Below are 23,850 nucleotides of genomic sequence, written 5' to 3' on the forward strand. Positions count from 1 at the left end.
CTTGGTTTACTTTTCAATACTCTTATCTTTTTGGGGGAAATATATAAGGATTGGTTTTTGGAACATGCAGCTTTGTGGAAAATATTTAATCAAAGCCCTTAATTGCAAGCTGTAAATGTAGTGCCAGTGACAGATTGGAAAGCCAGGAACCATTTGGTCAGTGCACAACAGCTAACAAGAGTGTTTCAGCAAAGAGACGGGGAGGAAAAAGTGTATAGGGCAGTGTTTTAGCACAGACATGAATTTTACTGCAAAGAATTAAACCTTTCATAAAATTCAGGGGGGAAAAGGAATGCAAGAATGTGTTATCAGATCCATAAGGCATATGATACAAATCAGGCTTCTTTATTATAATTCTTTTTTGATGTAGGAAAAAGAAGGTCTACTTTAAATCAGCCCAAGGAAGTGATCTGTTATTCTTACTGAGAGTAATTCTGCCTCTAAACACGTTGAAGACTTCAAACAAAGCCAAACGGAGGGCTGGAAAACAGTCTCTGGAAGACGTTAGTTACTCCTGTTCAACTCATGTTTCCTCTTGTTGCTGTAAAGCTTGGCTGATTCCTTAAATGTTTGAAATGACAAGCTTCTCTGGAGATGTGCAGTCGCAAGGACTGTGTCTCTGCATAGAGACATTCACAAGATAACTTCCCTATGCATTTGCTACATGAGTGGTGAGATGCTTTATGTACAACACAGCAAGGTCAGACGATGCTGCAGTTGGGTACCCCTCCGGCAGTAGATGAAGCATAGAGTATTTGTATTAATTGGGGAATTAGTTATCTGTCAAGAGGCACCTCACTAAACATAGTTAAGGAAAAAGAAGACAATAACTTCGGTAATGACTGCTCAAGTTTAAAGGCACTCTTGAAGAATTAATTGAATTAAGAAGCCTATTTTGAGAGCTACAAGACTTTGAGATAAATAAAAGTAAAGGCTGTTTCGACTTATTAGGAACAGGGTTTCGGTTACTATTAAACCCTGATGAAACTACAAGAATGACTCAGAGAATTGCCTGAACAAAAGAAGAACTCTTGAGATGCTCCAAGAATTTCCCAGTGCAAGAACAAAGGCAATTAGAAGTGTATTGCACAAGGCATTGAGCAGATTACATATTCATGAGCTGAAGACATTACCAGGTCCTTCCCCCACCACCAGTGAAGGGCTGACAGCAGTTAATTTTATATTGAACGTTGTGTTCCCCTTTCCACAAAGCAACGGGATGAGGTGGGGGCTGAAAACTCTGAACCGAGCTGAAAGGAACGTGTTTGCTCATCCTTTGCTCTGGCTCCTCAGTGTTCAAATGGGACAACTTAGCAAAGCAAAGCCCAGGCAGGGGCGACTGCAGCACAGTCTCTACACAGCCATATCCTCCCAGATGAGATGAAGCCATAAAATACCCCTGCGACATTCGATTTCCCCTTTTCATCTCATTTAAGCAGGTATCAGAATGCTTTTCTAATGCACAACATTGAAAGCTTCTGCAGTAAACACCAAATGGGTTAGAAATGTTTCCTTGCAGGTGAGAGACTGGCTAAATTCGTGTCACAGGGCAGGATAGTGCGATTTTATTCAGATGGAAGAGTTTTCATGTTCTTTGCTCTGCTTTCCTTAAGGTGGATCTTGCTATGGTTTCTTTTGAATAAGTGACTTAAATATTTGCACTGGATTCACAGGGTTTACTTGAGATTATTCACGTTTCTTAATGCTAGCAATTTAGATTATCCCTGATATACCAAAATAGGATTTACAAGACTCCCCCCTCTACATACAGACAAAGCACGCCTGTGCCTTGTTTTTCATTTACCATTAAACCAAGATTACAACTCATTTTAGGAAAAAGGTATTTAGGTCCCCTCCAAGGGTAAATCCACTCTTGCCATATATAATGTCTGTTACAAAGTCTCCTCAGAGAGAAGTACAGAGTGTACTGTAAGTGGAATAATCATCATTTATTGTCTATGACCTCCTTTGGTTCAGAGTTTGCTTTTGCTTTCTTTGGCAATAAAACAGACAAAGAAATGGTCATTCCCAAAACTTGTTATGTGTGTTCTTTATTGGGGTGACTTTTGGGGATGGGGCAAATAGTGGCATCACAACTTTGAACTGCCATGAAAGGTAATTTTATAGATGGAGCTTTCCTTGTGCACCTTGCTTTTAGCAGCTTCTGAGGCAAAGCCCAGTAGAGATCAAGTAGAGATGGAGATATCATCACTACTCTCAGCCTGAAGGGTCCCTTCCTTTTGGAAAGAAGGGGATATTCAGCACCTACAGCTTAAGAACCCTCCCCCTGCCATTGGGGTGAATGTCAAACAGCACCACTTGTGTGGGGGCGACCCCCACATTCAGGGGACAGTGCTACCCAGTGCCCCTGCACTAGGCAAAGCCACAGCTGGTAATTTCAAAGCCTGGCCATGCCTTGATATGGGAATGGTGGATCCTTGGGGATAATTGAGCTCCTTCTTCACTAGAGACTCGTTATGGACAACGAGATGCATGTGTGTGACTTCAATCTGGTGCCAGGCTGGGAGCACTAATGGGCTCTAATGATCTCTAACCAGCCCCACCTGCCCCAGCCACCACAGGCTGTATTTAAGCCCCAGACTCAGCACTTCACTTTCTTTTAGGCTACGTGTGGGTTTGTCTCCAGGTCTCTTATGGCCATGCTGCTTCTCTTGTCTTGCCCAAGTGGCTTCCTGGGTGGGTGATGTTTGACTTGCTTTATCTCTACAAACACTCCTGATGCTATGAGCTGCCAGCAGCTGGACCCACTGCCCTGCTAAGGTAGGATGGGATGGGATGGGATGGGGGCTACAGCAGCTCCTCAGCTTTGGGTCCTGAGGGAGAAGCAGCCTTTGTGGCACCTTGATGTTAGGTTCAGAAGTGCCACTTGCATTGCTGGTTGTTGACCAGAGCACCTTAGAGGGCTGGGTCGGGCAGAGAGGCAGAAACAAGGCAAAGTCAGCAGCACTGCAGCCACGAGGTGGGGCTGAGTTAGGGCAGGGAGCTCCAGGTAGGCTCTTTCTTGTAGATCAATGCTGCACACTGGAACTGAGCCCTCCAAACCACCTTCTCGTGTCCAGCCTTTCTCCATGGAGGGATGTGCACTTCATGGTGCCCTCCAGATGCATGAAAGAGGTTTATCCTAGTGCTGTGAGCCCTCCCTGTGAACCAGCTATCTGATCATGACCCTTTTGCTATGCTCATCCTTCTTAGGCCATGAGGTCTACCAGAAGGCACCATCTCACCTTGCTTTCTGGGGTGCATGGGGCAGGAGAAAGCTCTATCACAGGAGAGCAGCTTCTCAACCTATTGGCCTGTGTGGCAGCAGAAAGAGCTGTGGAAAGTGAATGCTGTATGTTTGTGGGTTTTATGTATGTGCTTGAAGGGGGTTAGAGGAGAAACTCATTGTCTGCAAACTCAGTGTTTGCTTGCTGCAAGACTCTGCTTGTTCATCACTGCTTTCCTCTCCCCTTGTGCTCCCTTTGCTTGTCTGCGACTCAGATGCTCTTCCTGGAGCTGCTGCCAGCACTGATCCCTGCAGAGAGCTGCTGCTCCACCACCACAGAGCCCCCGCACCCACTGAGGACCACATGTACCCTGGTAACAGCCACCAGCATCCACCTACAGCTCTCAACCAGAGCAGGAGCAAGGTAGGAGCACTGCATCTCCCTGCTCTATGCTGTTTGCATTGCACTGAGCAGGGTGTGCAAACATCCTCTTTGGCATGCAGGGACATGGCTTGTGCCTGTGCAAGTGGGTTAAATGGGACAGGAGCTGCTGTTTACTGTGTGCTCATAGATGATACTCGGCACTAAGGGCTGTTCTGCGCAGTGCAGGACAAACAGTGGGTGAAACGCACAGATTCCAGCTACTAGCTCGTGTATTATACTGTGTATCATATTCCTAAGAGGTGCCAACAGAGGGCATCAGCTGCCAGACATGCAGCCTTCACATTCCCTGCTCCAGCTCCTCTGCCTGCCTTTAGATAAAGAGCATCTCAGGTCTTTTATCTTTTTCCCACTTAAGAGGTTTTAAGCAGATTAGCTTTTTTCAGAGAATGCCTTCACTTTCCTTAAGGAAAGGAGAAAGAGGGGGGAAAAAGAACAATTTACATCTGCATTTTCTTAGTCAAGGAATGACTTTGCTAATTGGAGTCTAACACAGTGTGGTTCAGTGTAAGGGAGGATGCTCTGTGGTCCTGTATGGCTGTAAACAAGATCAGCAGTGCTGCTGTGCTGGTGTTGGAGGAGAATGGGAGATTTCATTACAAGTGTCCTGGCTTTGGTTGGTTTAAATAGTCAGGTTTATTTAAAGGCGCTTATTCCTGGTGTTGAACCTCCTCGTTTCATGCCTCTTGTGTGGATGGTCAAAAAGAAATCCAATTCCTAAAGCCTGCTGCTACCTCTGGTAAATATATAGCGATGTTTGGGCTGTGGAGCAGCTCACTTTGAGCACATTGTCACTCTTGTTTTGTTCAGACCTCACACCAAAACATCTGGGGTGTTTAAAGGTCTAATAGTAAGCTGGTGAATCCAGTTTTGACTGCCACAGCAAAGGCCCTGAGGCAAAAGCTGGTGTTAGGCAGGGCTCCTGTGACTGTTAGGAATGGAGGAAGTCTTATCTGAGGCTTCCTCCCTACAAGTGAAACCAGCAGAAGGTTAATAGGTGCAGGGGATGGGGATTTGTACCTCTAAGTGGGCTAAAAATGGTGGTCAGTCTGTGCTGGGTGGTGGTTTAGGTGTAAAGGAATGATTCCAAGTGATAGTTGTCAATGGGAATAAGGATAGGGCACAAGATACTTTCTGCTCCTCTTAGTTGCGTATTTCTTTTGACTCAGCCTGGATGGAGTGTAGCCTCTTTGAGACCCAGCTGAACCTCTGTAGTGACGGGGCTTAGAACAAGGATGTTCTGTTATAGGGCTTCCTGCGGCTTTGAACACAAATGGGGCAAACACCTAAAGAAACAAGGATGGCTGATAGGCCTGGTTAGGTGTCCTGGGTTCAGCAGTAGCAGTCATTTTTCTCCTTAGTAGCTGGTGCAGTGCTGTGTTCTTGACTCTCAGCCTGGGAACAGCACTGATAACACCGATGTTTTTAGTTGCTGCTCAGTAACGTTTGCCCTGGCCAAGGACTTTGTGAGCCTCATGCTCTGCCAGGGAGGAGGGGAAGCCAGGAGGAAGCAGAGACAGGACACCTGACCCAAACTAGCCAAAGAGGTATTCCATACCACAGCACATCACATCCAGGATAGAAACTGGGGGCAGTTGCCCAGAAGGGATAGATCACTGCTTGGGGTCGGGCTGGGTATCGGTTGGTGGGTGGTGAACGGTTGTATTCTCTTCCCTCGTTATTTCCTTTATCATTATTATTGGTGGTAGCAGCAGTGATTTGTGTTATACCTGAGTTACTGGGCTGCTCCTATCTCAACCTGTGGGAGTCACATTCTTTCGATTCTCTTCCCCATCCCTCCAGAACAGGGGGGAGTGAGAGAGCGGCTGCGTGGTTCTGAGTTATGGCTGGGCTTAAGCCACGACACTGGGAAAGTTATCTGTGCTTAGGAAAGAGCTGCCTCTGCCTCATGAAGTTAAAACTGATCCAAGCTGTGCCATGTATAGCCTGGTCTGGTTGTGTCTGTTCTAGACTTGGCTTAACCCTTGGTATGGAACATATCTTTTAACTTCCAAAAAGTGCATACATGTGCACACAAGTGCTTAAATGCATGAACAGGATCTTTCTAGAAAGCTGTTTGCTTGCTTTGATTATTTAACTAAGGGTTTCCAACTGGCCACTGAAAAACCTGTGTGTAGGTCATCTCCACTTCATATTACACATTGAACAAGGGCCAGAAACATAAAGCCAAATTTGATTTATGGACTGCCATAGAGATTTCAGAAATTTATGATTTGATTAATCCATCCCATATATCTCTTTCTTTATTACTGGTAATTCATGTGATCTATCATTGCCTTCTGAGCAGTAACTTGGCTGCCTGATGCATGTCAATGCCTTCTTAAGGGTTAAATTCTATGGTGCACCAAGCAGACAATAAACTGTTGTGATCTGCTGGTTAAATATGTATTCAGCAGTACCGGAGTCTGACTTACCCAATAGATTTGTTCCCGTTTACCAAGTGAGTATGTATTTAGGACACGTAGAGTGTGCAGAAGAATGCTGTTGGGAGGGTGACTGGAAAAAATCTCTGCAAAACAGATATGCCAGGGTGGCCAAAGCTTGTACAAAATGAACAGGCATCTGCAGTGCTCCTAAAGATATATCTATACATATATATGCTGAAGTTATAGACCTGTTCTTGTGCGGGGGGACTGCATGGTGACCGTCTCCACTATCAGGGTGAAGAGTGGGGTTGAGACCTGGTCCTATTTGGCAGTCGCTGTTTTCACTGGGGGTTTGGCATAAAGACAGGAAAAAGCAAATCAACTAATTAAGTGAATGAGGGAATAAAAGCTAACATACCTCAGACTGAATGGGGATGTGACCTGAGAGTGTGGATGCTTCTGCTGCTGGTAAACATGTTTTCTGTGTGGGGTTTTTTTTTTCCCTGTAATACTATTGACATTTTAAACTGATCAGAATATTTCAGAGTGCCTTTAAGGAGACAGAAGTACTGGATTTCAATGCTGTCACCTCCAGAAAGCAGGAGGCAGGTCCCAAATTACCTTTAGAAAGCATAACAATTTCAACAGGGACATACTTCCTAATTTGCCTTGTGTTTTTTCCAGCTCCTCCAGGTCAGCCAGCTCGCCTCCTCCCCTTGGGAGCAGGGCTTGAACAAGGAGGAGGAGAGCTGGGGGGGGGGGGGGGGCAAGCAGCCAGCACACACCTGAGAGCCCTGGAGCACATTCCCAGTGCAGGATGCAGGTGTGGGAGCCTCCCCTGCCTGGCCCTGCCCTGCGGGGGGGCTCTGGGGACCCCTCTCCTTAGTCCTTAGTCTCTGCTGATGGGAAATGAGGATGCCAATTAGCCAGGGCCCCAGTGAGGGCTCCTGACTGTCAGGGACTGCTGAGAGGGGAGCATGGTTTCACCCAGCAGCCTTTAATAATGCCTCGGCTCTGTTAAGCTGCCCACAATTGGAGCCAGCCACCTCTTTCAGAGAAGCCCTGCATCTTCATTACCTTCCCCTCGAGCCATCTGGTCCCCCAACCTGACCTTTGTGAGGCAGATCGGTTACAAAAACTGGAGCAGTCCCTGAGCAGGAGCCCTTGCGTGTGGCGTGTTTAAGCCCAGAGCAAATTTTTATGTCCAAGCTGTAAAACCTTGAAAATAAAGATTTATAATTGAGATTCTGGCTGGAGCAGAGTGAACAGAGATGGTCCTAATTAAATTCTGTGGTGGATATAATTAACCCATTTACTCATTTATTACCCTTTATACAGCTAATGCAGGCTACACCAGCACCATTTGTTTAGGAAGAACCTGTTACCTGGCTGCTTGGCTTGGGCTATGCTGCAGCTGAGCCCATCGGGATGCTCTGGAGAGGCTGGTGGTTCTGTGTGAGCAGGTCTGGTCTGAGAGATGCTCTTTCAGAAGCCAGCCCAGCTCTTGAATGAGTCAGCTGAGGAGGAGCAGGGTGGGAAGCAAAGAGGCTCTGGGTTCTGCTTTGGGCTCTTGGGCAGAGCTGACAGATGACTTTGATCAAGTGTGGTGGTTTGGGTTTTAAAGCAGAGCAGTTCTCTGATGTTGTGCACATGTGGTACCATGGCACTGAGTTCTTGCTGTGCACTACTGAAGGCTGCTGTAATACCCATGCTGATGTGCGTGTGTGTGTGGATTTCTGCTTTCTCTCCTTCATAGTTCGGTGTGGAAATGGCACTTGCAAGCCCGTAACACGGATAACTACTCACACATCCTTTGGGAGAGCCTCATCTGCCTAAAAGCCCGTCTGGCTTCTCCAGAACGGAGCTGTTCCTTTTCACCAAAGACTCATTTTTTGCTGCGCTTTCTTGCAGCCATCACGAGATAAAAAACAATGAATCAACCAGAGATTATTTGTCATGAAAGTTTAATCAGGCTCCGTCCCCTTTGTGAGCAAACCTCGCTGAGCATGCGGGGCTTGAACATGGAGTACAAACCATCTGCTTGAGAGGCAAGAAGTGCAAGGAGGCTCCTTGGCTGGTATCTGTCTGTCTGGGCAGGCTGTCCTGCTGTAAATGCACTGTCTGCAGTTTAGCCTCTGGGTCCCTTAGCCCATCCATCTCCTAGGCAGTGAAAGCCAATACCTCCCCCCATCCACTCTCCCCTCTCCTTCCCCTCCCTTTGCTTCTCCTTAATATTTCATGCATCAAAGAAGTTTCACTTGTAATGCAAAAACTGATTAATTAAGTAGAGTGCAAGAGTTACATGCATTTAAAGTTTCTTTCATCTTAGGAAGGAGAGGAGCCACGCTGGAGGCTGTTATTGCTCATGAAAGAGTGTTGAAGGGCAGGCAGTGATGGAGTGGCTGCATGGAGCTGAAGGAGGGGAAGGGACAGCCGCATTTCCCGCACTTTGGATCAGGCAACAGGCTGCTTGCCAGTTGTCCCTAGATAGCAAGGCAAGTGCCTGGCTCCAGCTTGCCTTAGGATGCACAAGGTTCCTTTTCTCATGAATGTGCCTAGCAGGTTGCTGATACCATGCACAAGTAAGATCTGGTTAAACCCCTGGTGCGCTCCAGGGTGAGTTATAGAATCCTGTACCAGTTTGGGTTGGAAAGGTCCTTAAGGCTCATCCAGTTCCAACCCCCTGCCACGGGCAGGGACCCCTGCTAGAGCAGGATGCTCCAAGTCCAACCCGACCTTAGAACAGCAAAAGGTAGTTCAGGATGGTACCATCCAGAGGTGGAAAACTAAAACATGCCCTGACGCCATGGTGATGGGCACCTTCTCACCTGGGTAAGTCAGGGCTGTTATTCGTAATGGAACCATTTAGTCTGTACTTCCACCCAAAACTCCCAACAGCCTTTCCTACCTGTACAAATTATGCAGCTCCCTGTTACCACTCAGGCCCTTCCCAACTGAGCCCAGGGGCTGTTTTCCAGTGCACAGGTAGAAAGGTAGGCAGTAACTATTTGTGTTTGAGAAGGGAGGTGGGAATTCAGCTGCTTCTGGCTGCAAAGGCAGGAGAGTCAAAGCTAGCAGAGTGTTCCCTCAGGGTGTTTATCTGGAAGTGGTCAGGAAGCTCCTAGTTTGATGCCCTGTCAGGAAGACAACGTCTCCTGCGGCTCTGAGCACAGCAAGGGGTCTGTTGGCTCGCTATTAACCTGGAAGCAAGAATGTCACCGACTGAATTGCAAAGGGCACTTTGTGCAGCCCCTCACTTTCTCTCCCAGGACGTGCTTCTGAATTGCTGACCCAGCCTGTCTCTTGCTTTGCTGGTGAGAGCTGACAGAAGCACAGCTTGAGCGATGTGGTCATCGACCATGGCCAGATACCGTGTGGCTGTGGACCAGCTTTTGTACACCACAGCTTAGGAGCAAAATGCATTTGTGGTGTTTCCTTCAGAATATAACCCCCCCACACACCCTTTTTCACTTCTTTAGTGGAGTTATTGATGCTGATGTGACTTTTGCAGGGTGAAATATAAGCCTCTGATTGCATCATGGCTATATGGCTTTCCCCTCTGCTTGCTAGGTTTGCGATATGCATTACAGGCATAAATTGTTCTCTATATTGTAAATACATAGTGCATTTTAATGATGGCTGCTGAATGTACATCTCTCTGGTAATAGGCCCAATTGAAAACCACTTCAGAAAGCTGCTATTGATATCTTTGCAATAACCTCCTCCTCCTCCTCCGTGCCAGCCGATAAAAGATGCATTAGTTCTGGGTGTCCAGAAACCCAGCTTGCAGGATTGAAAGTCGAAGAATGCTTCATCTGTGACCCTTTAAAAGAGAATGACTTTTCTTCTCCCCTTTATCCTATTTAAACTTAGATAGTATAGATATTTTAAGCATTTTTTCCAGCAAAACAGCTGCAGAAAGTTCTCCAGAGGCACAGAATCATGGGTTGGCCTGAATCCTGCTTGGGCTATTGTTGTACAGAAGAAAATGACCCTGGAGCTGAGCTGCTCTGCTTTGGGAATAAGAAATAAATTGAAGAGCGGCTCCAAGTTCTTGCTGGGAAGAATCCACTCAGGTGAATATTGGGAATGGATGTAGGCAGATGCAGACATAAGGTTCAGTGTAGTCACAGTTCGCGTGATACGGCATATGCTCTGCATCTACAGCCACGCTATTGCTGCTCCATAGAGGAGAAACTCCCAGCTCATGCTGAGAATGTGCTTTTTGTACTGAAACCCTCACATTTGGGACTTACAGAACCAATTTCTGTATCTTTACTATGGTAACAAATGATTTTGACTTTCTGCATGTAAAAGGACACAAACCTCAGGAGTGCCCAAGGGATTTGCCCCCTGAGCAGCACAGTCAGTGAGCAGTTGAGGTGATAATAGAGCTGGTGTCTCCTGACAACCTGTCAGATCCCCCATCACACCCTACCCAGATGGGTCTTGTCAGTGCAATGCTTTTGCACTTGTAAGATGATTTCCATTTTGGTCCCAGAGCTCTTGCTGGGAGCAGCAGTTTTTGCTGGTTTCCCAGCCCCAGTGCTATTGAACTCAATGGTTTGGCAGTTAGCTGAGGGAAGGCTGGATCTGTGAAGCACAAGAAAAGGATGTTCAAAATGGGCCTTATTTACAAATACACATCTGGGTTATGAATGATGCAATTGGCTTGAAAATCCACAGTTTGTATGGACTTAAAGCATCCTGAAAGCGTGCTTCTCTAAGTCTTCCTAGAGTATTTTGCTAGCAAGTGGAACTTTCTCAGTGTGATGTGTTTTACCTTGTTTGTGCCATTTACTTCTCTGTAGAATGCTGCTCTGAGGGGTGGGGGTGCTGGTAATAAAACCCTCTTACTTTAGTTTTAAATCAGGACTAAAACTTACTTCACTTTAGAAATCTCATTGGTGTTTTCCAACAGTGAGGTTTTGTTTAGCTCCATTCTTTGGAACTAAACAGCAAGTTGAATCCTTTTCTTCCAAAAACGCACTAACAAAGATGTGTATTTACACTGGGAACAATCTAAGGTAAATTGAAGCCCAATGTACCTATTTAAAGGGAGGGGTTTGCAGAACATGCTTCTTTATTATTGTGTCCATGCATGTACAGGAGGGCTTGCAGAAATCTCAGCGTGCTTCTCCGAGGGTAGCTGTGAGCAGTGCTTGATGAATACAGACAGCAAGGCAAAACAGGATTGAATGGTCCATGTGGAGCTGCTCAGATCTTTGGGCAGGGGCACAGACAGGCCAAGCCCTCCATGTCCCTCCCAGCTCTGCTTTCTGATGTCTCAGGACTTGCCCAGAGTCAGTCAGCAGCAAAGCAGGCATTCGAACGTGCGTCTCCTGATGGTTGCTTTCCAGCTGTAAACCCTGAAAAGCATTTCTGCTTGCTTGATGGCATATGGTAGATCAGAGAAACTCTGGGTATACTTAAAGCGCATGCCCTCATCTCCAATTTAGGTGGATCCATGGAAAAAATGATAGAAGAACCTAAAGGGGGTTGACAAAGAAACCTGGAGAGGGGCTTTAGACAAGGGCCTGTAGGGATGGGACAAGGGGAATGGCTTTAACCTGCCACAGGGGAGATTGAGATGGGCCCTTAGGCTTTCATGTCTCTCCCAACACAAACCAGTCTATGAAGAAACCCGCACGTCCCAAAGCATGCTGTGACAGCAGTAGGTATCTCTGGATCCTATTCCCATCCTAGGATAGCCCATTGCCAAAATCCTCTGGTACTTGACATCAAAAAAAGTCTCTACTTGCACATGTACAGCACTGCAGAAAAGTGGCTACAGTCTGAGTAATTGCGATGGGGCTTTACACAGAAATAGGTGTTTTTCTTTTTTGGGATTTCCTGTTCTAAAAAAAGCCATAAAAAATGTACTTTTCAGACACACTGCCTTCTAGTGTGTCATTCTGCATATCTGTGCAGCAGAGCTGCCTTGCTTTTTCCACAGAATCTCAGACTGGTTTGGGTTGGAAGGGACCCTAAAGCTCCTCCAGCTCCAACCCCTGCCACGGGCAGGGACCCCTTCCACTAGAGCAGCTTGCTCCAAGCCCCTGTGTCCAACCTGGCCTTGAACACTGCCAGGGATGGGGCAGCCACAGCTTCTTTGTGCACCCTGTGCCAGTGCCTCAGCACCCTCACAGGGAAGAACTTGTGCCTCATCTTTTGCCTAGATGAAGTTCTGAAACTAGGGAAAGGAAATCAGCACATGTGCTGATAATGCGTGGAAATCAGTGCCTGTACTGACAGCTGCTAAGTCTAAAATCCATAATTTCCCACTTTTTCTGCTATTAGTTTTCCCATCCAACAGCTGACACTAGGACTGCATTTCTGTTTGATTTTCTATTTCCAGCATGCCTGGAAACACCTTTCCTCCAGTTAGGCAGAGCTGGGGCCTCAGGTTAGATATTTTATAACTCGTTGCCCCTTTGCTGGTGGGCACTTTGTCTGTATTCCCAGCTGGAAGCAGGCACCAGCACTCCTGCACCAGGGTGTTAACTCTTGTCAAGGCTGTGAGCTGGAGCCGGGACTGATGCTGGAAGCACAGCTCAGAGTGTTTGCTGCATTTCACCTTCTTTGCCATTCTGCCCTTGCTGTGGTTTTAACGTCTGGTGACCCCAGTATCTCAAAGCTGTTTTGCTTCAATAGGCCTGTGATGAATGGCTCCTAATTAGCTTGTGGCAATAACGCAAGCCGTAGTGTTGAGCGTGCATTGTTTGGGTTTTGACATCTTCTTTTACATGTACCTCTACAAATGAAACCAGGTAGTTCAGCAGACAATAGGCAACTGTTGTTTTGAGTCGTTGACTCATAACTACCGTAGGCTGCCTCCTCACTGTTAGTCATGCCCAGCTGCGGGCATGTTCTTGTGGGGCTTAGGCTGACCGTGTCCATGTGGCCTGCAGGGATTGGGTTTGCCTCTGAAAGAATCCTCATCATTCCAGCTTGGAAGAGCCATTTGGCTCTGTGGTGGCTTAAGGCTAAAATCAGGGTGGTGGAGCTCGCCGGGTTTGTCTTTGAGCACCAACTTCAGCCCTCATGTGACACTGGGGGATGGATGGATATAGGAACTTGATCAGACCTCAGCCTCATTTATCCCTCTAGCTGCTATTTAACCACTGTCTCGAAGACCAGGTCAAAATACTCCTTGCTGTAAGTCAGTGTGCTCCAGGCTTGTCACTGCAAACCGTCTCCTTGCGCTCGGGAGGTGATTATTCCCTTGGGAAAGGGCAGTAAGTAGTTAAAGCTTAGAGAGGAGGCAGCTCTCAGTGCTGCCTGCGAGGGTCAGCCCGCGGGTGCCTGGCGGTGGGATAGGCAGGGAAAACGCTGGATTCGCCGAGCAGCGAAGGAGGGAAGAGGCACGGGGGGCACCGCGGGGCTCATCGGCGCCAGGTCCGCGTCCGGGGAGCGGTGGCGGGGCGGAGCGGGAGGCGGAGCGGAGCCGGGCGGCGGCGGCGGCGGGCTGGGGCGGCTCAGTGCGCCCGGCTCCGCTCGCCTCCCCTCGCCGCGGCTCTAGCGCCTGGCTCCGGCCCGGCATGGCCGCCCCGCACCGCCTCGCCGCCGCACCGCTGGTACTGCTGCTGCTGCTGCCGGTGCTGATGCGCGGCGGGCCCGGAGCGGCGGCGGTAGCAGCAGCAGCGTCGTCGCGGGAGCCCCCCGGTCCCTGCCGTGTGAAGACGGTCACGGTGTCCACGCTGCCGGTGCTCCGTGAGAACGATATCAGCTGGAGCGGGGCCCCGCCGCCCGCTGCCGCCGCCGCCACTGCTGCCGCCGCCGATTCCCGCCTGCTGCTCTTCGTCCGCAGCGAGCTGCCCGGCCGCGTCGCCGTGCAGGATGACCTGGACAACACCGAGCTGCCCTTCTTCACCCTCGGTAGGCACCCAAGTCGCTCACCGTCCCGACAGTGTGTCCCTATCCCGACGGTCCCCCCCCTATCCCGCACCGTTACCGGTACCGGAGCATCCCCGGGCGGGCAGCCGGCTCCGAGCTGTACAGCGGGGTTTCTGTTCCCCATCCCCTCACCGCGGGCAGCCTGCTGGGGGTTTGGAGCTCTGTAACCCTGCCCTTGCTGCACCCGGGTTGGTTTGGGGTTTATTTCCTGCTGGGGAGGGATTTTTTAGCAGGGCCTGAGGGCTGCTGCCTCCGGAGAGCCCTGGGAGTCAATCATCTCGCTCAGGGTGTAAAGTGATGGGTGCTGCCTCTGAGGCTCCAACTTGGACGCGTAGCCCTGCAGGAGGTACCCCGAGCTTGGGAGGACGGGAGAGGCTGGTTTTTATCAATCAGAGCCTAATTTTATAAACGCTTTCGTCTCAGTTCTCGGAGCTGGCTCTTGCTTCACGCACAACTCCAGCGCCTGGGTCTGTAGCGAACGCCTGCAGACTTTCCTCCTATTTCAGCTTTTGTGGCGAGGGGGATGGGACTAGGAATAATTCTGGTGTCGTACTTTCATCTTGACGCCGGATCCTCGTGTCTCGACCGACTGCCCGAGCTGCTGCGTGGCACTTTCAGCCTTTTCCGAACCTGAATCAGGCTGGGGACCCTCCAAGGGAACGGTGCGGAATGCTGTATGGACAGGGTGGTGTTTACTCTGCCAGGTCACCGAAGGTTTTGTGTTGCTCTCGTTTATCCACCAGCTTCCTTGCTTTGCGGTGTCTGAAGCAGGGATAACTGGGATACCTGCTTAAGTTTGGGTCTGAGATACTGCTGGACACCTCAGGGTTATGCTTTTCAGGGCATCACCCTGCGTGCATCTGTGTTGAGGTGTGCCCCTGCTCCCTTACCATACCTTGCAGAGGTAACAGCTTTTCGCTGGGTGCAATGTGTTGGGGCAGGAAAATGACTTTGTGCCTCCCAGTCGTGTTGTTTTACCTTCTGTGAAGCTTTCTTGTATGAAGCACCTATAATACATAAGTTGATGGTGCTTGCTCCTTGGGTTCTGGCTTTGCAGCGTGGTTTCTTTAGACGCGGTTGGTCAACTGCAAAAACCCCATACAAACCAGAGCATCAATTCTAAGGCATAAAAAGTGAAGCATCAGAGGTTTGGTGCAGTAGGGATGACATTTACCTTCCAGTGATTAAAAGTAACAAGAAGTTTCACGGTTCAAGGAGTTGATTTTTCAGATGAGAGTAGGGTTTCTTCAGGGACAGGGTGTGAGTGGCTCGCAGAAGGCAACGGAACCCCTCTGCGTGTAGCTTAGTTAACAGCTCGAGTTGGAGGAGAGAAATCAGTCTTGATAGATCAGAGACATGAGGTCCTATAGCAAATCCTACTTCTGTGAGTGTCTGCCAGTAAAAGGACCGTGTCTTGGTCTAAAATATTCCCTATTGCTTGCCTGGCATACTGGTTATGTGCATACTCTTGAATATGCAGATTGCCTTGTGCTAAACTATGGCTTTTTTTCTGCTCTTTCATGGATAAAAGACCCCAAACGTCCCCTCCTGTTTCCCTGAGCCTACAGGCATCAGGCAGATTGGAAGATAAATGGAAGCTTTCCCCATGGTGGGATGGCTTCATCACGGTCCTGAAATTAATCAGCACGTTGCCTCCAGAGAAGCTACAACACTTGTCCTTCCCCAAGGTCTAGCTCATGAATTGCTGTGGATGCTCTGATATTTCAAATCTGTTGCATTTCTTCCCATCTCCTGGTGTGGCAACTGAGGCTGCCTCGCTGTTAACTCTTTTCTGGGTGAGTGCTTTGGAGGATTGCTGCTTTCCAGGGCAGGAGAAAGGCTGGAGTTTGCTGTAGTGGTTTCTAACCCCTGCATCCTTTCTAAGTTCAGCAGCAGCTGGGAGCCCGAGGGCTGCTGCCACCTTGTAATGGGCTCTGGGAGGTGAAAATCACTTTACATGTGGGAGGTTGAACGTCTTTGGAGTGACTTGGGGCAGGGTTTAAGTCAGAGCTTCTCTTTTGTCAGAATCTTCCATAGGCTTCATTGTTACCTGATTTCTGATCCTTATATGTGTTTATGTGTGTTGCTGAATGTTCAGTGTCTGTCAAGGCCTGAGCTTAGGGAGAGCTGATGTCCTGCTGATTGCAATGTGTTGAGGGCTCCTAAATGTCTGACTGCAGGCTCTTGCTGCTAGCACAGACCCTGTTCTGGCCTCTTGGGGGCGGAGGGTGAGGATGGGGTAGGAGGAGCTCCTAAAGCTGCCCTGGACGGCATCATGGAGGGACTTTAGAAAGGAGAATAGAAATAAAAGCATAAAGGAGGCAGAGCTGGTGCTGATGAAATAGACCCTGAAGTAAGTGAAATAAGTTGAGAGTAAACCGAGGCCACCCTGTTCTGCAGGGCTCAGAAGTCTTTCCAGGCCAGGAAGCACAAAATAAAGCCTTGCCTTGCTGGGTGATGATGAGGTGGTTTAAGCAATGAGCTGTTTCTAAGCAGGTGCTCTATAGTTCTGGGCCTGCTCAGCAAGTCTTGGCTTAGTGAATCCCCTGATGCTGGGGTGGTTCTCATGCATCTCATCCCTCCCTTAACACAAAGGATCTGTAGCTAAAGGCTGGCAGGTGCCAGAGCCGTGTCTGCAGCAGTGTGAAACTCGGAGTCATGAAATCGTGTAGGTTGGAAAAGATCATCGAGTCCAACTGGAAAGCGAATACTGCCAAGTCCTTCACTGAGCCATGTCCCTGAGAGCCACATCTGCTGCTGGTTCTTGTTAAGGACAGACCAGGTTAAAGCAGGCTGGGGAGCTGGATGCTCTGAGTCGGTTGCTGATGCACATGCCTGTGTCCTTCTTAAAGGATTCCTCTAGGGAGGAAGCAACTTTCTCTGTTCCCTGGCAATATGAGTCTGTTTGCTTCAGTGTAGGCACACAGCGAGGGAGCTTCCAGGGTTGCATTCCTACCTGGTCTGCAGGAGCCACTGCATGAGTGGGGTGAAGGGAGAAGGCAACACTAGGACATCCCAAAGCAGCCAGCCCATGGCACACTTGGAGCATCACCCATTTGCTCGCCCTTGTGAGCCGTGGGTCCTGGGAAGCGTGTGGGATGCATGCGGGATGCATGTGGAAAGCGTGCGGGAGCCCACTAGGGGGTGGTGGGAGCCTGGAGATGCTCCACCAGCAGCATCTGCTCTGCCGGGAGCCCTCCCTGCCTGCACACCCCCTGCACACAGCCTCCTGCAAGCAGATGGGGGGCCCAGGGGGGAATGGCTTCATCCTCCCCTAACAGAGGGGGAAAACTTTGTTTCCTTGTTGCATCCTTCCCGGATGCAGGGACCTGCTGCTTACGCAGCTCTGGGCAGTGCGGGTTTGCTCCCCGTGCCTTCTTCACTGGGGTGTTTCTCTATTTCCTACGCCTGGGTTTATTTTTGCTCCCTTGCGTTGGAGGCAAGGAGGATGTTTCTCCCCCTACCCCCAGTTCCCTTGCTATAAAATCACCCAGCACAGCACAGTGGTGGCAGGAAATGACAAATGTAACTTTGCCACTGGTGTGTTATGGATCGCTCTGCATCCCCGTTCCTGAAAAAGCATCCTGCCCTTTCCTTAACCTTGGATACAACTGATGCTTTGTGGTCTTTTTTTTTTTTCCCCTCCTCTAATTCTTCTAGTGTTACGCTGGCAAATGGTGCAGCCTATCATTGACTTTATTCTTGTACAATGAGGTCTCTCTAAGGTATGTATCTTGATTTAGTCAGCAGCCATGTGTTCTGTACAATAGCTGCTCCACCAGCAGCGTAGCCTGCCTTAAGTGCAATTCAGGGAATGAAGCAGTTAGCTTCCGAGCTAATTTAGATGAGCTCTGTCTATGTGTGAGCAGATATATATAGAGGAGAGAGAGGGAAAGAGGCAGACAAATTTTCACCACCGCTCTTACCCGGTAGTAGCTTGCATAAGAACAGTTTACTACACACTTCTCATAAATGGCTTTAAGGGATGCTGTGTGACAGGCAGCTGCAGTGCTACCACGTGCTTTGTTTCAGTGGTTGTCAGTAAAGGGGCTTGTGCACCTTCATTACTGGTGTCCCAGCGTGGCCCCTGGTGATGGTTAACCCCCACCTCTCAAAGCCACACAGCTCCTCTGCAGTTTGCTGCCACTTCTTTTATCTTCTTAACTTTTCCCAAAGCCGTCTTGTAACCTGAACTTCTCCCCCTCTTTGGGGCATTTAAATAAGGGAAAGCCCTTAGTTCCTTGCGGATTGAGTTTACTGCGTTGTCTGAAAGCAGTCAACCAGGGTTCTGCCACCCTGTGGGGTGGAGAGGCTGAAGGGTCACCTAGGTGCAAGTGATGCTTTCAATACCACTATTCAGAAGCATCATCCTCTAGTTGGAGGTGGTCCATGAGGTGTGAAGCAGCATCATATGGGTAGTGGAGAGGGAGTGTGGCTGGTTTGAGTCTCCCCTCATCAGGGCACGACATCTGAAAACTGGGGTGTTTCTGCAGAGAGAAGCCAATGAGCAGAGTTTGGTTTCAACATCTCCCTTTTCTATTAACTGCCTCCTTGTAGACTTGAAGGGCTGATCCAGCCAGAGGTTTGGTCAATCAAACCCAATCAGGTGTTGGGTTATTTATTCTTCTTTTTCTGGTTGTTTCCAAGGTATTCCAAGGGGTAAGGAGTCACATCTCCCACCAGGCAAGCAGAGAGAGACCAAAAACTTCAGCAAGGTGGTACAGTGGAGATGCTCCTTGGGATAGGGACTGGGGGGGATGTAGCCCTGAGAGCAAGGGCTGCTTCCCTTCCCCTTCATGTCTATCCACATCTGCTCATGGCTGTGGGGTCTGGGCCAGGTCCCCCGTGGTCAGAGCTGCCTGAGGAGGGTACTGAAAGAGGGAAAGCCTTCTGGTAGTAGTTTCCTCCCCTCCGTCTATGAAGATATGTGATGGCTTGCGTATTCCAGGCTGTTGGGTTCTTGTAGTTGGGAAGGGAAGGAAGGAGAGCCCAGCTTGTGGTGGGGATGTGCTGGTGATGTGGGTCCTGCTGTTGTTGCAGGAGAGGTGAGCTCTGTGGGAGAGAATGGTAGGCACAAAATGCCCATGAAAATGGGTCAGTCCTCAGGTGACCATTTCCCTCCCCAAAGACAAGGTTGAACGTGGCTTGTGCAGCACAGCAGGGTATGGATTTGCAGGGATTTTGCTTTGTCTTTGGTATTTCCTGGGGTGAAAATCCCAGTTAAAGCTGGGAATCTGAATGAGTGGCAGGCTGCACGCGGGGAGCTGCTGCTTTCCATGAGTACCCATGTTGACCAGCTAGTGGCAACAGAAGATTAACTATGGAGAGAGGAGCTGGTTACTGCAGCTGAACTGTCAGGCTGGAGCAGCGGGAGGAGGCTGCAGCTGGGGATCCCTCTGCGCCCCCCTTCCTCCTGTGTGATGGCAGTGGGTTTTCCATGGTGTTGCTGTGCCAGGGACTCTCATTGCGCTTCTGCTGGGATGAGAAATGTGCTTTTCTCCACGATGAAGTGGGGAGCTTGTGTTTGCATAGGGAGGTGAGTGACCGAGTGCCACCGCGCACATGGACATCACCTCCAAAGCGTGCTGCCTTTTCCTTTCCAAGTCCTTAAAGCATGAACCCAGCAGTGCGATGGATGAGCCTTTGTGCTGCCCTGCTGATGTGTGGGGTTGGCTGGCTGTGAAATGGGGCTGAGCCCTTGGGCTTTCCTGGTGTAACAGGAGTTCTGGTGTGGGACAGGAAGCGAATGGATTGCTGCCACTTGTGGGAACGACGAGGTATTGATCTTACAGTACCTCGACACATATGTTAGCAGTTGCAGGTGGCTTGAGAAACACCTACCTTCACACCAAAATGCCTTATAGAGCGTGGTTGGAGAGTGGAAGGAGAAGGGAAGAAAATAGAAATGCCTTGATTGAAGCCTTTCATCGTCTGCATGTCAGGAGTGTCCTCCTCCAGTTGTAACCATCTGAAATAAGGAATGATGAGCCTCAGCCAGTCATCCTAAGCTTCTGCACAGTCTTGCCCCGTCACTATGTGTGGGGTGGGTGACAGCATTGAGCAGAAATGATTCTTGTGCGCAACCAGCTTAAGAAATGGTGCCACTTAAAAGAATTGAATGCTTGTGCTGCTGCTCGGGTCTCAGCTAATGCAGTTAAGGTTTCTAGTGTCCAGACAGTATGGAGACACTTAATGGTATTGAAGATGCAGAATGGCATGTGGAGGGGATGAGCAGTGATCTTCACTGCCGCATTGCACTGACTGGGTGAGGCTTTCTGGTTGTCTCCTGGGGAAAAATAATCACAGAGTAAATGATTTTGGCCTATTGATTCCTTTGGGCATCTTCCCTGTGTGGCATGCAAGAAGCGCTGCTTTTGAACGCATCCAGCTTGCTTATCCCGCTGTGGTCCAGGGAGGAAGGAGGGATTCCTTGCAGGCGGCTGGGTTGTGACTGCCTAAAAGAAGATGGGGCAGATAAGACTTGGAGCCACTGTGGGCAAAGAGGAAGACAGAAGTACCAGAGTTCCCCTCTGTTTCTCATTATCTGTTCCCCACAAGTCTTGCACTCTCCCTTTGCGCTTTCACCTCTCCCTGCTCCGAGCAAGACAAAGTCTGGATGAAACCACAACTGGCTTTGAAAGCAGCAGTGAAAGGGGAGAAATTTTCCATTAGCAACATCAGCAGTAAAAGGGATTTTTTCCCCAGTCACCTGGTAACTGCTGTATTTAGGGAGATTACTGAGCTGATGGTGCTGCTCCCAGGCATATGCATGGGAGTGATCCTGTGAAGAGGGGAAGTGAGGGGCAGGGCACAGGCAGGTGAAGGTTAGTGGTGCATCTCTCTGCAGGGAGAGGAGAGCTGCTGTGCTGGAGAGGGGACCCGCTGGGCCTAGCACCTCGCATACACCAGCATCTGCTCTTCCAGCGCATGGGAGTGAGACAGCAATTGCAATGCAAAAATTGCGTGGCTGTACTTGCCCATCCTTGAGTGGCAGAGGGGATGCCAGGCTCCGGCTGCCTTTGGGGATGGGCTGGTTGTTTGGTACCTTTCATCCTCCAGGTCTGATCAGATATACTGATGCAGGGGCACTGGCTGCAAAGCCCTTAACTGGGGGTGTGAAGCCCATAGCCCTGCGACTGTGTAACTGGGTGCAGGAGCCCCAGGTTTGCTCCCAGCGCTGCTGCTGACCATGAGCATCCTCACCATAGATCAGCTTTGCCCATACCTCTGGGGCTTTGGTTCTTCTTCCTTTTCCCCTCCCTTCCATCTCTCCATAGGGCAATGGGGTGGCCTTTCCTGTGCTGGAGCCCTGCGTGCCCTGGGCTGCCTGGCCACTCCAAGCACTCACCTAACAGAGCTGGCATTGCAGTGTGCCTGCGGCTGCCGCAGTCGCAGCTGTGTCTGTCCCAAGGCTGTTCACAGCCCATAGCCTTCCCTTGCTGCTCTTTCTGGTTTTCCAGCAGTTGGCGTTCCAGGGAGTGCAGCACATCCCTAAAATATGGGATCAAGTGACAGCAAATAGGAGCTGGCAACAGCATAGGAAATGATTTTCTTTTGCCTCTAGCCAACTGCTCGGTAGCATCAGCTTCTCGATGCTCCTGTGTCAGCAGGATGGCAAACACAGGAGGGCAATTTGTGTGCTGGAGCAGGGCTGGAGCAGAGCATGTTCTCTGCAGCCCAGGACCTGATGCTGTTCTACCAGGGAGCACCAGGTCTGTGTGTGAGGCTGAAAAGCCTCTACCTCTGCTCACACGTGCTGTTGTGCTATTGCTTTTGCTGCTCTGATGGGAGCTGGGGTAGAAGCTGATGACCCTGACCTAACCAACCACTCATGCACTGAGATCTGCTCTCTGGGGCAGTTTCCCACTCAGATGGGATTCCCAAGGTGAAAGGGCTCCAGATGCTGCCAGTTGTTCCCACCTCCATCTCAGTTACTCAGCACTGCCTTGCACAGGCTGCTCTGTGTGGTTGAAGGGAGGTGGAAAACCCTTCACCTTGGCTTGCTGCCTCTGAGCAGTCACCTCTGTGGTGGGTTCAGCATTGGAGGTGGCCCTGGAGAGCTTTGGGGCTTGTTGGGACATCCTGAGATGTCCCTTTTCCTTCTACCCCCATCACACTTCTTTCTTGTCTTTTGTGTTTCTCATCTGTTTAAATTAGAGGGGTTTAAACTCTTTTCCTGCCCTGTGACATGCCCAGGGGATTCTTTTCAGGCTTCTGAGTCTTGTTGGCATCCTTGTTCCTCTGTCTCTGATGTCTTGAGGAAATCTGGACAGAGAGAGGTGCCCAAGAAGAGTGAGATGTAGGGAAGGTGGTCCAAAAGGTGGATGCACCTTCCCCTTCCTCTCTTCTGTGCCATCCACACCAGGCTGGGGCTGTTGCTGGTCCGGGCTCTGGTGTGATCTAGGATTCTCCATTCATTGCTGAATGTGGCAAACACCTTCCATCATCTTCTGTGTGGGGGAGATGCTCAGGGTGGGCAGCTCGGGGTCTCTCAGGGGATGCTGGCAATGGGTACCACTTAAGGTAAGCTTAACTCATGGCCCTTATGGGGATGGATGGCCTTTGGGACTGGAGGCTGGGCTATAGGTCTGGCTGGAGAGGAGGGATGCTGCAGAGGAGCTGATCATAGCAGTGGCATTTTGGGGACCTGATGGCTGTCTTTGGGAGTGAGATATGGTGAAAGCACATCGAGCAGTGATGACATTAGCTTTATCTGTGCAAGCAGGTCCTTTCCTGCTGTTGCTGGAAGGGTGCTGCCTGCTCCATCTACCACGTTCACATTGGGGCTTCAGCATTTTTCATCCCCTGCGGAGCAGGAGGAGGGCTGCAGGGCTGCATTCGTCACCTGAAGAGCCCCTGGGCTTCGGCTGAACTTTGTGTTCTAGCAATAAAACCGTGCGAGGAAATGTGTGCTGTAACAAAGCCCATGGATATAATACATCCGTATCATACTGTACCTTTCATCTTGAAGGATTCCCAAGGAGCTTTACAAACTCGGTGTGCTGCAGCCTGCCAGGGTGACTGAATGTTATCAGGAAAGGCTGCAGTCTAATCTCTGCGGTAGCATGTGTGTCTGCCCCCTGCTTCCCCTTGCAGGGGGGGACTTTATGAAGCCTGATCCTGGACTAGGGCTGTGCCGGGTGTTTTCTTCTAAGCCTGAGTTTCTCAGGAGGAAAAGGAAAACCATGTAGCTGTTATGCAAAACCGGCAAAGAAATATTCTTCCTGGGGCAGTGGGAGGGAATTACTTTCACGCAGCTTGAACAGCTTTGGCTCTTTGGCAGAAGAAGCATTTGCAGGGGAATGTGCCCCCTGTGCAGCCCCAGGAATGGGGATGATAAAGTTGGAGCACTTGGGAAATGGCTCCTGGGCAGCAGCAGGGTGGCAGAGTTCAGCTGATGGGCATGGGGGCAAGTCTGTTGTCACCCCACGTCCCCTACTCTCCCCATCGTGTCCATGTCCTACAACCCTTGGCAACACCTGGGCTGATGCTGGGAGCTCAGCAGGGCGATGCAGCTCTTTGCCTCGGTCACTCTCGGTGGTGTCCAGCTCCGACTGGGTTTATTTTCATCTGCTCTTGGCTCACCTGGAGCTGTGGGAGGTGTTGGAAGCTGCCATCGATGCTGGCAGAGCTTGAAAATCAAGACTGGAAGTGGGATAAGGGGCACTAAACGAAGCTGTCATCGGAGGCATATGCTTGAAAAGCGGAGGTTAGCTGGAGTCTATTTTTGTTTGGAGTGGTACACACTTAGCCTGTTTTGTTTAGCAGTTTGTTTATGGGATGTATTTTCCCACCCTGTGTAGCTCCTCAAATGTATGCTATAAACAAACTGTAAAATCAGAAGCAGCCGTTACGTGTTCCCATTAAGAGCATCCTGATGCACAGGGGATACAGGATGC

The 23,850-nt window shown here is 49.7% G+C and overlaps 2 protein-coding genes across 3 annotated transcripts in view; one reads left to right on the forward strand and one right to left on the reverse strand.

Moving 5' to 3' along the window:
- TRIM32 (tripartite motif containing 32) overlaps positions 1-23,850 on the reverse strand; it is a 477,288-nt gene that overhangs the window by 240,044 nt on the left and 213,394 nt on the right. The gene's annotated exons all lie outside the window — the stretch shown is intronic.
- ASTN2 (astrotactin 2) overlaps positions 13,597-23,850 on the forward strand; it is a 327,690-nt gene continuing 317,436 nt past the window's right edge. Inside the window, exon 1 of the mRNA XM_061352931.1 lies at positions 13,597-13,933. Coding sequence (XP_061208915.1) covers positions 13,597-13,933 — 337 coding nt within the window. The remainder of the gene's footprint in view (positions 13,934-23,850) is intronic.

The sequence above is a fragment of the Neopsephotus bourkii genome, unplaced genomic scaffold, assembly GCF_033783945.1.
Source record: "Neopsephotus bourkii isolate Nb327-2 ecotype Australia unplaced genomic scaffold, CSIRO-AGI_Nbou_v1 NB_659, whole genome shotgun sequence".
NCBI lineage: Eukaryota > Metazoa > Chordata > Aves > Psittaciformes > Psittacidae > Neopsephotus > Neopsephotus bourkii.